General features: G+C 51.2%; 1 protein-coding gene across 1 annotated transcript in view; it reads right to left on the bottom strand.

The window, feature by feature from the left end:
- Nucleotides 1-12,500, bottom strand: part of apaf1 (apoptotic peptidase activating factor 1) — a gene marked incomplete at its 3' end in the record, with an annotated part of 59,026 nt that overhangs the window by 40,087 nt on the left and 6,439 nt on the right. The window contains exons 10-13 of the mRNA XM_084447667.1: nt 3,740-3,871; nt 3,259-3,372; nt 1,972-2,156; nt 1,001-1,127 (exon numbers count right to left, since the gene is read on the bottom strand). Coding sequence (XP_084303793.1) covers nt 1,001-1,127; nt 1,972-2,156; nt 3,259-3,372; nt 3,740-3,871 — 558 coding nt within the window. The remainder of the gene's footprint in view (nt 1-1,000; nt 1,128-1,971; nt 2,157-3,258; nt 3,373-3,739; nt 3,872-12,500) is intronic.

Here is a 12,500-nt window from a genome sequence, read left to right as displayed (position 1 = left end):
CAACAGCGTGACAAACGCATCATGAAATCACCCCAAAAAAAAGACTAGAAACGGTGCTCGGATGTCCCCCCGCACACCCCAGTCCAAACCCCTTGTCTCTAGTGCAGCTTGTGGGCCTGCCCCGTGATTCAGACCCGCTCCAAAATGTAATGGGTTCCAAGTTGGACCCTACACCCTTCCACCGAGTTTGGTGAAAATCGGTCCAGTAGTTTTTGTGTAATCCTGCTAAAAAACAAACAAACAAACAAACAAACGCACACTCCACTGAAAACATTACCTCTTGCCCTGCACTGTCGCTGGGGCAGAGGTAATAATAGTCGTATCTGAGACAGCCTACCACAGCCCGCTGCCCCCCCCCCCCCCCCTCTGCCCAGACCAACCCGCAGGGTCCTACTGCCCCCTACTATTAGGCCAATAACTCCAACAACAGCTGCATGCATTTAATACTTTGCTTTAATCTCTACTCAACACGGCAGCCTCCAGCTGCACTTCCATTCAACTGATCACTCTCACGTGCGCAGTGCGGAGGGTGGGACTAGTTAAAGTCGCACTGAAACGGACGTTTGAGATCATCTAACTTCCGTATTTCCGACGCAAACAAGCTATGAGGGTGGGACGTATGTTTAGAGGAATTTGATTGGAACATTGACAAGTGGACGGGTTTTAAGAACTTTAGACAGATTCGATAGAAGGATAGCGTTGATTGACGGGTGGATGTCGATGATGAGATTATTGGCCTAAAATCTAAGGTACCTGTTGTCGTCATTGCACGTGACCTACCGTTTTCCAGGAAGTAAGAAATTATATACTTTGATATAAGATTACAACAAAAGTAGAATTTTGTAAATTTTTTGGCATACATCGTTGAATAGGTGAACACTATGACCAATTATGTGAACCAAAATGGGACAGAATGCTTTTTTCATTTCAGTGCGACTTTAACTTTGCCCCATGCGCAGTGTTCAACGTGGAACCTCTGCCACCTCTGCCCAGGCCTTACCCGCACGGTCCTGCTGGCGCCGCAGGAGGCGATCCTGGCGCCGTCGTGGGAGAAGCAGGCGGAGAAGACGGCCCCCAGGTGGGGGTGGACCACCAGACGAGACAGGCTCTCCAGGCGGCTCTTGTTCCTGAACAGCGGTCGGTGTGGTGAGACAACCGTTAGACAGCCGTTAGACAACCGTTAGACAACCGTTAGACAGCTGTTAGACAACCGTTAGACAACCGTTAGACAGCTGTGAGACAACGGTGAGACAACCGTTAGACAACCGTTAGACAGCCGTTAGACAACCGTTAGACAGGCGTTAGACAACCGTTAGACAGCCGTTAGACAACCGTTAGACAGCCGTTAGACAGCCGTTAGACAGCCGTTAGACAGCCGTTAGACAGCCGTTAGACAGGCGTTAGACAGCCGTTAGACAGCCGTTAGACAGCCGTTAGACAGCCGTTAGACAGCCGTTAGACAGCCGTTAGACAGCCGTTAGGGCCACAGATGTGTGTGTGACAGGGCTAGCGGAGCAGAGCGAGTCATGAGACTGAGTGGGTGAGCAAGCAGTTGACAGACAGAGAGAGAGAGAGAGAAACAGACAGAGAGAAAAACAAACAGAGAGAAAAACAGACAGAAAGAGAGAAACAAAGAGAGAAAGAGAAACAGAGAGAGAAAGAGAAACAGACAGAGAGAGAGAAACAGACAGAGAGAAGGAGAGAGAGAAAGAGAAAGACAGAGAGAGAGAGAGAGAAAGAGAAACAGACAGAGAGAGAGAGAGAGAAAGAGAAACAGACAGAGAGAGAAAGAGAAACAGACAGAGTGAAAGAGAAACAGACAGAGAGAGAGAGAGAGAAAGAAACAGACAGAGAGAGTTAAAGAGTAACAGACAGAAAGAAAGAGAGAGAGAGAGAGAGAGAGAGAGAGAGAGAGAGAGAGAGAGAGAAACAGCCAGGCAGAGACGGAGGAAGGCGCGGCGGCGGACGTACTGCCAGTCCAGGTAGAGTCTCCCCCTGCTGGCGCGGTGCTGGGCCTGCAGCAGGGCCTGGCGGTACACCTCGGAGGAGCTGGGCTGGGCCAGCGCCAGCTGCACCACGTCAGGGAACGGACGCTGCTCCAGCTGGTGGCCGTTCAGAGACAGGAACTCCTGGAACTGGCCGCGCACCTCACTGTTCTGGTGGGGAACGTAGTAACGGACGCACGGTTAACACCTGGCTGTTCTGGTGGGGAACGTAGTAACAGACACACGGTTAACACCTGGCTGTTCTGGTAACGGAACGTAGTAACGGACGCACGGTTAACACCTGGCTGTTCTGGTGGGGAACGTAGTAACGGACGCACGGTTAACACCTGGCTGTTCTGGTGGGGAACGTAGTAACAGATGCACGGTTAACACCTGGCTGTTCTGGTGGGGAACGTAGTAACGGACGCACGGTTAACACCTGGCTGTTCTGGTGGGGAATGTAGTAACAGACGCACGGTTAACACCTGGCTGTTCTGGTGGGGAACGTAGTAACGGACGCACGGTTAACACCTGGCTGTTCTGGTGGGGAACATAGTAACAGACGCACGGTTAACACCTGGCTGTTCTGGTGGGGAACGTAGTAACGGACGCACGTTTAACACCTGGCTGTTCTGGTGGGGAACGTAGTAACAGACGCACGTTTAACACCTGGCTGTTCTGGTGGGGAACGTAGTAACAGACGCACGGTTAACACCTGGCTGTTCTGGTGGGGAACGTAGTAACGGACGCACGGTTAACACCTGGCTGTTCTGGTGGGGAATGTAGTAACGGACGCACGGTTAACACCTGGCTGTTCTGGTGGGGAACGTAGTAACGGACGCACGGTTAACACCTGGCTGTTCTGGTAACGGAACGTAGTAACAGACACACGGTTAACACCTGGCTGTTCTGGTGGGGAACGTAGTAACGGACGCACGTTTAACACCTGGCTGTTCTGGTGGGGAACGTAGTAACGGACGCACGGTTAACACCTGGCTGTTCTGGTGGGGAACGTAGTAACAGACGCACGGTTAACACCTGGCTGTTCTGGTGGGGAACGTAGTAACAGACGCACGGTTAACACCTGGCTGTTCTGGTGGGGAACGTAGTAACGGACGCACGTTTAACACCTGGCTGTTCTGGTGGGGAACGTAGTAACAGACGCATGGTTAACACCTGGCTGTTCTGGTGGGGACAGTATTGACAGACGCACGTTTAACACCTGACTCTTCTGGGGGCTCACTGAACGAAGTGGCCGGTGCTCAGTACGTACCTCTTTGTCCAGTATGGCTCCGTACTCAACATAGTCGTTGATGAGGGGAGCCGGGCCCATGATCTGGGCCTTGGTTCTGACCCAGTCCAGAGAGAACATCAGAGAGAACAGCTCCTACAGGGAGAGAGAGAGAGCATCAGAGAGAACAGCTCCTACAGGGAGAGAGAAATTCACATACCACTGCCATACTGCACATTATACGCTGTTTGCTTATATGATGCATGCATGTGTGTGTGTGTGTGTGTGTGTGTGTGTGTGTGAGATACATTTACATTACATTTACATTAGTCATTTAGCAGATGCTTTTATCCAAAGCGACTAACAATAATTGCATTTAACGTAGGAAAAGCCAATGCTACTACTTGCCAGAACTCACAAGTGCATCTTCCTTCTAAAACAAGTGACTAAGAGCATAATCTAGTGCTGAAGGCAAAGTGCAAGAATCGCAATCTAAAGTACAGTGCAATATAATAATAGATACCTGTGTGAGGTTGGCTTTAGCCATGTGGTAGGTGAGGAACCTGAACCAGTAGAGACTCTCCTTGTCCCCTGAGGTGGGGGGACCCTGCTGGTAGTACTTCTGGTACTGACGCACTACCTTGGCATGTAAGCTCTGGAACATGAACACACACACACACACACACACACACACAGCTCAGAATTTATATTCTTGAATATAAAATCTTAAGTACTTTTATATATAATTGACATTGTCAGCAGATAAAGGCTGAACTTGTCTACAACAAAGCATTGGACTAGTGACCGTGGGACAGAAAGTTGGACAAGTGACTGTGGGACAGAGAGTTGGACTAGTGACCGTGGGACAGAGAGCTAGGTTAGTGACTGTGGGACAGAGAGCTAGGTTAGTGACTGTGGGACAGAGAGCTAGGTTAGTGACTGTGGGACAGAGAGCTAGGTTAGTGACTGTGGGACAGAGAGCTAGGTTAGTGACTGTGGGACAGAGAGCTAGGTTAGTCCTGTGGGACAGAGAGCTAGGTTAGTGACTGTGGGACAGAGAGCTAGGTTAGTGACCGTGGGACAGAGAGCTAGGTTAGTGACTGTGGGACAGAGAGCTAGGTTAGTGACCGTGGGACAGAGAGCTAGGTTAGTGACCGTGGGACAGAGAGCTAGGTTAGTGACCGTGGGACAGAGAGCTAGGTTAGTGACAGTGGGACAGAGAGCTAGGTTAGTGACTGTGGGACAGAGAGCTAGGTTAGTGACCGTGGGACAGAGAGCTAGGTTAGTGACTGTGGGACAGAGAGCTAGGTTAGTGACTGTGGGACAGAGAGCTAGGTTAGTGACTGTGGGACAGAGAGCTAGGTTAGTGACTGTGGGACAGAGAGCTAGATTAGTGACTGTGGGATAGAGAGCTAGGTTAGTGACTGTGGGACAGAGAACTAGGTTAGTGACTGTGGGACAGAGAGCTAGGTTAGTGACTGGGGGACAGAGAGCTAGGTTAGTGACTGTGGGACAGAGAGCTAGGTTAGTGACCGTGGGACAGAGAGCTAGGTTAGTGACTGTGGGACTGTGACGGCCCCGCCTACTCCATTTGCCTGTCTGGGTGTGTTGTGTGTGTGTTCAGTCTGTGTGTCTGTCCTAGCAGGTTCCTGAGGTGGGCGTGGCCGTCATCAGCTGCTACCCTGGCACACCTGGGCCTGGTGTGTCAGGGCTCTACAAGAAGAGCTGGGAGCTCAGTTGCTCTCTCGATTCCTCCCGGGGACACCGATTGCTTTGTTTTGCTTTATAGTTTGAACCTGGTTTTGCACTACTCAACACTGCATTCATACACCCTTCACTCACTCATTCACTCACTTACACCACTGATAACTGACCGCACATCCCATGTTTGATTTATGTACTTTGTCTTGTTTGAGTTTAGTTTAATTAAACCTTATTGTTAATCCTTAGTTTGGTGTGCGTCCCCCTCCTTTGTCACGGCCATACACGGCTTGGTTTGTGACAAATGGGGGCTCGTCCACTTTTTTGTTTGTGGGGCTGATTTGGGCCGTTTGGTTACCTTGTTGGGGTTTGGTTGTCTTTGGTCTGGTCTGCTTTTGTGTTTGGCTCGCTCTGTGTTTTGGAGGGGGATGCTTTTGGTTGCTGTGGACGCGTTTGGTTGCTTAGGATGCTTTTGCTTTTGGTTGTTTAGTTGCTTTGGTTTCTTTGGTTGTTTTGTTTGGTTGATTGGTTAATTGGCTTGTTGGTTCTGCAGTCCGGGTGGGGCTGATTGGTGGTGATTGCTTGGTGGCGTTCTGGTGTGTGGCCTGGCTTGTTGGTGGGATTTCCCCTGGTAGGCTTAGCAACGTGTCCTGTTGGTCGCGTTGGTTTGTTGTTTTAGTTTCTTATTTTTGTGTGGTGTGCGGTTGGTAGCAGTTGTCTCGGGGACACTTCCATAGCTGTTAGGTGGGTAACCAGCTTGCTGGGGGCTTGGCCAGGCTATTGGGTTTGTGTTTAAAGAGCCCGCCGCTAATCCACACGAAGACTAGGGGCTAGAGTGGTTAGCTTAGTCTGTGGCAGGCAGTCTAGGTAGTGGGGACGTTCCGCTTTCGTTGGTGCGCACCAGATTAGCCTGCCTTTGCGTCACTTGTGGTTCTGCTGTAGTTTCTTTTTTTTTTTTTCCTTGGTTGGTTTGTTCGGCTGGTCCATGATGGCGGCGGTTGATGCGTTTGTGGCTGCTCCGAGTGAGGGCCTTTTGGATGGTTGTACGCTTGACCAGTTCTTTAAGATTGCTGATCGGTATGAGGTGGATCTGAGTGGTCTGGCCGATAAGCGGAAGGGGTCCGTGAAGGCGCGCATCATTCTCCGGCTGGTGGAGATGGGGGTGCTGGCTGCTACATTGGAGGCCCCTGGGCGGTCTGTTTCTCCGCCGTTGATCAGGAAACGTCCGTTTAATGTTGGCGCTCTGTCCTTTGAGCAGCAGAAGGAGTTGCTGTTGCTCCAGTTGGCTCATGATAAGCACATACTACAGCTGGAGTTGGATCAGAGGTTGGCTGTTGAGCGGCTGCGTCGGGAGACGGAGCAGGCTAAATTGGATCTGCAGTCTGGTAGATTGAGCTTGGTCAGGGACGGTAGGCTCTCCGGGGAGTTCTTGAGGGGGGAGGAGCGTTCAGTTAAGTCGTCTGATCTGGTCAGTGATTTGCGTCTTGTGCCTAAATTTAATGAGCGTGACCCGGATGTGTTTTTTGCTATGTTTGAGCGGGTTGCTGTGACGCGATGCTGGTCCGATGCGGAGCGGATTTTGCTGCTGCAGTCGGTGTTGACTGGGAAAGCGCAGGAGGCGTATGTATCTTTGCACGGTGACGATATTACGTACGAGGCGGTTAAGGCTGCTATTCTCAGAGCGTTTGAGTTGGTCCCTGAGGCTTATCGCCAGCGCTTTCGGTCCTGGGAGAAGAGGGCTTCTCAATCACATATGGAATTCGCAAGGGAGCTCTCTAGCCATTTTGAGCGCTGGTGTGTGTCCTCAAGCGTGGCCGATTTTGAGAGTTTGTGTGACCTGATAGTCCTCGAACAGTTTAGAAACTCTCTGCCCAGTGGGGTTGCTACTTATTTGGCAGAACGTAAGGTCACGACGGTTACTGCGGCCGCGGGGTTGGCCGATGAGTATGTGCTCATTCACAAGAAGCGGCCTGGCGAGCCTGTGGAAGAGCCCGTGCGTGAGGAGTGGGGCGCCAGAGCGTCTGTTGGTTTTGGGGGGTTTTCGGGGAAGGGGTCCCGGGGACCACCACAGGGTGGTGATAATGTCTGCCACTATTGCCATGAGGTGGGCCATTGGAAGTCCAATTGCCCAGTGCTTAGGTCAAGGTTGCAACCTACTGCTTTGGCTGCCAGCGTTTCTACTCCTGCGGTGGGGGAGGAGAATAGTTGGCGGGTGCAGGCTGATGGGATAGGCAGTCCCAGTGACTCATACCGGCCATTTATCACCAGTGGGTTTGTGTCTCGGGTGGGTAGTGACATTAAAGTACCCGTTAAGATTCTGAGGGATACAGGGGCTGCTAACTCCTATGTGCTGGACTCTGTTTTGCCGTTTTCTGAGGAGTCTGACCGTGGGGGTAGGATACTTATGCGAGGGATGGGATTGGAGGTGTTGCCTGTCCCAGTACATGGGCTGAGACTGGAGTGTGACTTGTGGAACGGGGAGGTGTCTGTTGGGGTGAGACCGGCGTTTCCGGTGGAGGGGGTAGATTTCATTTTTTTAATAATTTCTTTACAGCTGGAGAGAAAAAAAACTTTACATATAGATTTCATATAAACTCTCATTCCCCACGTACTCTTATTAATCACGTAGGCATCGTATAAATATTACAAAAGTCTTTCTGTTCTGTTTACATCTTAGTCAAGAATATAACTCTGCTCAGAACCAGTGAAACATGGTGCTCGTTCGCGGCCTACGCTGGTTCTGTTTCCATAAAACACACATTTTGGTTGAAACATTGTGAACCCCAACAGCAGACAGGAGTACGTGGTAATGCATTAAAAGTGGTTTACAGACAGGGAAATGGACATTCCTAGATCTCTATTACACAGAGGAACTGAGGAGACAACCTAGGCCCTTTTCCGCCCCTTGTTGGAGCGACTGCTGTGGAGCTTTGACTCGGATTAGGAGGACCAAGGGTATCCAAACACGGATACTATTCTCTCTATAGACAATAACTCATATTTCTTTAACCTTCCCGTAAACTAGAAATCATTTCGTAATATTTGTGACTGATGACAATCGAAATTATTCTATTTCTAAGCTGTTGTTTGTCTTAGAAACCCCACTGGGTTGTCAGTGCAAGATTAGCTTGCTTGTTGGCTAGTTAGCATTAGCATTAGCAGCTAGCTAATACATGTAGCCGAGAAGTAAATGTGGAACAAAGAAAGGGAGATGACCAGCAGGTAGAACATACGCGTGACTTTGATGTTTTTCGACCCCCTGGTGTGGTCTCCTCGGTGAAGGGGAAATAGAGATATAAAAGAGGATAGGTTGGGGCTCCAGGCTTTGGGAACACACTGTACGGACTGCCTCCAGACAGGCAGGGTGCTCCACAGCTGAGTGGTCAAGAGGAGGGGGGGTAGGAATGGAAGATAAGTTAATGTTATTTAGTAGATTTGCGCTTAAAAGTAGCTAGATTTCATTCTTTAGTATTTTTTATTTTCCCATTGATAGACAGTGAAATCCACGCATAGGTGGATCGAGGGAAGAGAGCCATCAGCATTTCTCGACAGCAGCAATGGTCACTTTCTTGTAATGGGGGCTCGTCCGCTTTTTTGTTTGTGGGGCTGATTTGGGCCGTTTGGTTACCTTGTTGGGGTTTGGTTGTCTTTGGTCTGGTCTGCTTTTGTGTTTGGCTCGCCTATGTTTGGGAGGGGGATGCTTTTGGTTGCTGTGGATGCGTTTGGTTGCTTAGTTGCTTTGGTTTCTTTGGTTGTTTTGTTTGGTTGATTGGTTAATTGGCTTGTTGGTTCTGCAGTCCGGGTGGGGCTGATTGGTGGTGATTGCATGGTGGCGTTCTGGTGTGTGGCCTGGCTTGTTGGTGGGATTTCCCCTGGTAGGCTTAGCAACGTGTCCTGTTGGTCGCGTTGGTTTGTTGTTTTAGTTTCTTATTTTTGTGTGGTGTGCGGTTGGTAGCAGTTGTCTCGGGGACACTTCCGTAGCTGTTAGGTGGGTAACCAGCTTGCTGGGGGCTTGGCCAGGCTATTGGGTTTGTGTTTAAAGAGCCCGCCGCTGATCCACACGAAGACTAGGGGCTAGAGTGGTTAGCTTAGTCTGTGGCAGGCAGTCTAGGTAGTGGGGACTTTTCCGCTTTCGTTGGTACGCACCAGATTAGCCTGCCTTTGCGTCACTTGTGGTTCTGCTGTAGTTTCTTTTTTCTCCTTGGTTGGATTGTTCAGCTGGTCCATGATGGCGGCGGTTGATGCGTTTGTGGCTGCTCCGAGTGAGGGCCTTTTGGAGGGTTGTACGCTTGACCAGTTATTTAAGATTGCTGATCGGTATGAGGTGGATCTGAGTGGTCTGGCCGATAAGCGGAAGGGGTCCGTGAAGGCGCGCATCATTCTCCGGCTGGTGGAGAAGGGGGTGCTGGCTGCTACATTGGAGGCCCCTGGGCGGTCTGTTTCTCCGCCGTTGATCAGGAAAGGTCCGTTTAATGTTGGCGCTCTGTCCTTTGAGCAGCAGAAGGAGTTGCTGTTGCTCCAGTTGGCTCATGATAAGCACAAGCTACAGCTGGAGTTGGATCAGAGGTTGGCTGTTGAGCGGCTGCGTCAGGAGACGGAGCAGGCTAAATTGGATCTGCAGTCTGATAGATTGAGCTTGGTCAGGGACGGTAGGCTCTCCGGGGAGTTTTTTTGGGGGGAGCGTTCAGTTAAGTCGTCTGATCTGGTCAGTGATTTGCGTCTTGTGCCTAAATTTAATGAACGTGACCCGGATGTGTTTTTTGCTATGTTTGAGCGGGTTGCTGTGACGCGATGCTGGTCCGATGCGGAGCGGATTTTGCTGCTGCAGTCGGTGTTGACTGGGAAAGCGCAGGAGGCGTATGTATCTTTGCACGGTGACGATATTACGTACGAGGCGGTTAAGGCTGCTATTCTCAGAGCGTTTGAGTTGGTCCCTGAGGCTTATCGCCAGCGCTTTCGGTCCTGGGAGAAGGGGGCTTCTCAATCGCATATGGAATTCGCAAGGGAGCTCTCTAGTCATTTTGAGCGCTGGTGTGTGTCCTCAAGCGTGGCCGATTTTGAGAGTTTGTGTGACCTGATAGTCCTCGAACAGTTTAGAAACTCTCTGCCCAGTGGGGTTGCTACTTATTTGGCAGAACGTAAGGTCACGACGGTTACTGCGGCCGCGGGGTTGGCCGATGAGTATGTGCTCATTCACAAGAAGCGGCCTGGCGAGCCTGTGGAAGAGCCCGTGCGTCAGGAGTGGGGCGCCAGAGCGTCTGTTGGTTTTGGGGGGTTTTCGGGGAAGGGGTCCCGGGGACCACCACAGGGTGGTGATAATGTCTGCCACTATTGCCATGAGGTGGGCCATTGGAAGTCCAATTGCCCAGTGCTTAGGTCAAGGTTGCAACCTACTGCTTTGGCTGCCAGCGTTTCTACTCCTGCGGTGGGGGAGGAGAACAGTTGGCGGGTGCAGGCTGGTGGGATAGGCAGTCCCAGTGACTCATACCGGCCGTTTATCACCAGTGGGTTTGTGTCTCGGGTGGGTAGTGACATTAAAGTACCCGTTAAGATTCTTAGGGATACAGGGGCTGCTAACTCCTATGTGCTGGACTCTGTTTTGCCGTTTTCTGAGGAGTCTGACCGTGGGGGTAGGATACTTATGCGAGGGATGGGATTAGAGGTGTTGCCTGTCCCAGTACATGGGCTGAGACTGGAGTGTGACTTGTGGAACGGGGAGGTGTCTGTTGGGGTGAGACCGGCGTTTCCGGTGGAGGGGGTAGATTTCATTTTGGGAAATGACTTGGCTGGCAGTCGTGTTTGGGCTGGTGTTTCCCCTCCTCCAGTCGTCACTCCGTCGCCGTTGCCGTCAGAACAGCCTGATGACTGCGCTGAGCAGGGTCCTGACGTTTTTCCAGCATGCGTGGTAACGCGTGCGGTGGCTCGGGCGGAGGCTGGTGAGAAGGTGTATAAGACTGCGCCATGCTTACCTGGTATACCGTTGTCTATATTTCATAGCGAGCGTGTGCAGAGAGCTGATCCCTTTATGCCGGAGTTGTTTGGGTTGGTGCCATCTGTTGAGGTGAACGGTGGATTCCTCATTCAGAACGCTCTCCTGATGAGGAAGTGGATGCCACATGGAGGGGGTTTTGTGGGAGATCCTATTTTTGGTGGTGTGTGGTGTGGTGTCTATTTTTACAGTCCCATGACTTGGACATTCGCCACATCGGGGGCCGTGACAATGTGGTGGCAGGCTCCTGTGTTGGGCTAGCTGAGTTTGTTTTTTGCTCGTTTTTTGTTTTGCGCTTGGGTTGCTCTGGTGACGGTGGTCTTGTAGGGACCCCGTCTTATGGGGGGAGGTGTGACGGCCCCGCCTACTCCATTTGCCTGTCTGGGTGTGTTGTGTGTGTGTGTTCTGTCCTAGCAGGTTCCTGAGGTGGGCGTGGCCGTCATCAGCCGCTACCCTGGCACACCTGGGCCTGGTGTGTCAGGGCTCTACAAGAAGAGCTGGGAGCTCAGTTGCTCTCGCGATTCCTCCCGGGGACACCGATTGCTTTGTTTTGCTTTATAGTTTGAACCTGGTTTTGCACTACTCAACACTGCATTCATACACCCTTCACTCACTCATTCACTCACTTACACCACTGATAACTGACCGCACATCCCATGTTTGATTTATGTACTTTGTCTTGTTTGAGTTTAGTTTAATTAAATATTATTGTTAATCCTTAGTTTGGTGTGCGTCCCCCTCCTTTGTCACGGCCATACACGGCTTGGTTTGTGACAAATGGGGGCTCGTCCGGGACAGAGAGCCATGTTAGTGACTGTGGGACAGAGAGCTAGGTTAGTGACTGTGGGACAGAGAGCTAGGTTAGTGACTGTGGGACAGAGAGCTAGGTTAGTGACCGTGGGACAGAGAGCTAGGTTAGTGACTGTGGGACAGAGAGCTAGGTTAGTGACTGTGGGACAGAGAGCTAGGTTAGTGACCGTGGGACAGAGAGCTAGGTTAGTGACTGTGGGACAGAGAGCTAGGTTAGTGACTGTGGGACAGAGAGCTAGGTTAGTGACTGTGGGACAGAGAGCTAGGTTAGTGACTGTGGGACAGAGAGCTAGGTTAGTGACTGTGGGACAGAGAACTAGGTTAGTGACTGTGGGACAGAGAGCTAGGTTAGTGACTGTGGGACAGAGAGCTAGGTTAGTGACTGTGGGACAGAGAGCTAGGTTAGTGACCGTGGGACAGAGAGCTAGGTTAGTGACTGTGGGACAGAGAGCTAGGTTAGTGACCGTGGGACAGAGAGCTAGGTTAGTGACTGTGGGACAGAGAGCTAGGTTAGTGACCGTGGGACAGAGAGCTAGGTTAGTGACTGTGGGACAGAGAGCTAGGTTAGTGACCGTGGGACAGAGAGCTAGGTTAGTGACCGTGGGACAGAGAGCTAGGTTAGTGACCGTGGGACAGAGAGCTAGGTTAGTGACCGTGGGACAGAGAGCTAGGTTAGTGACTGCTAGTGGACAGAGAGCTAGGTTAGTGACTGTGGGACAGAGAGCTAGGTTAGTGACTGTGGGACAGAGAGCTAGGTTAGTGACTGTGGGACAGAGAGCTAGGT

This window comes from Borostomias antarcticus (genome assembly GCF_949987555.1).
Source record: "Borostomias antarcticus genome assembly, chromosome: 13".
Lineage (NCBI taxonomy): Eukaryota > Metazoa > Chordata > Actinopteri > Stomiiformes > Stomiidae > Borostomias > Borostomias antarcticus.
Note: the sequence above shows the minus strand (reverse complement) of the source record. Positions and strands in the feature narration are given on the sequence as shown.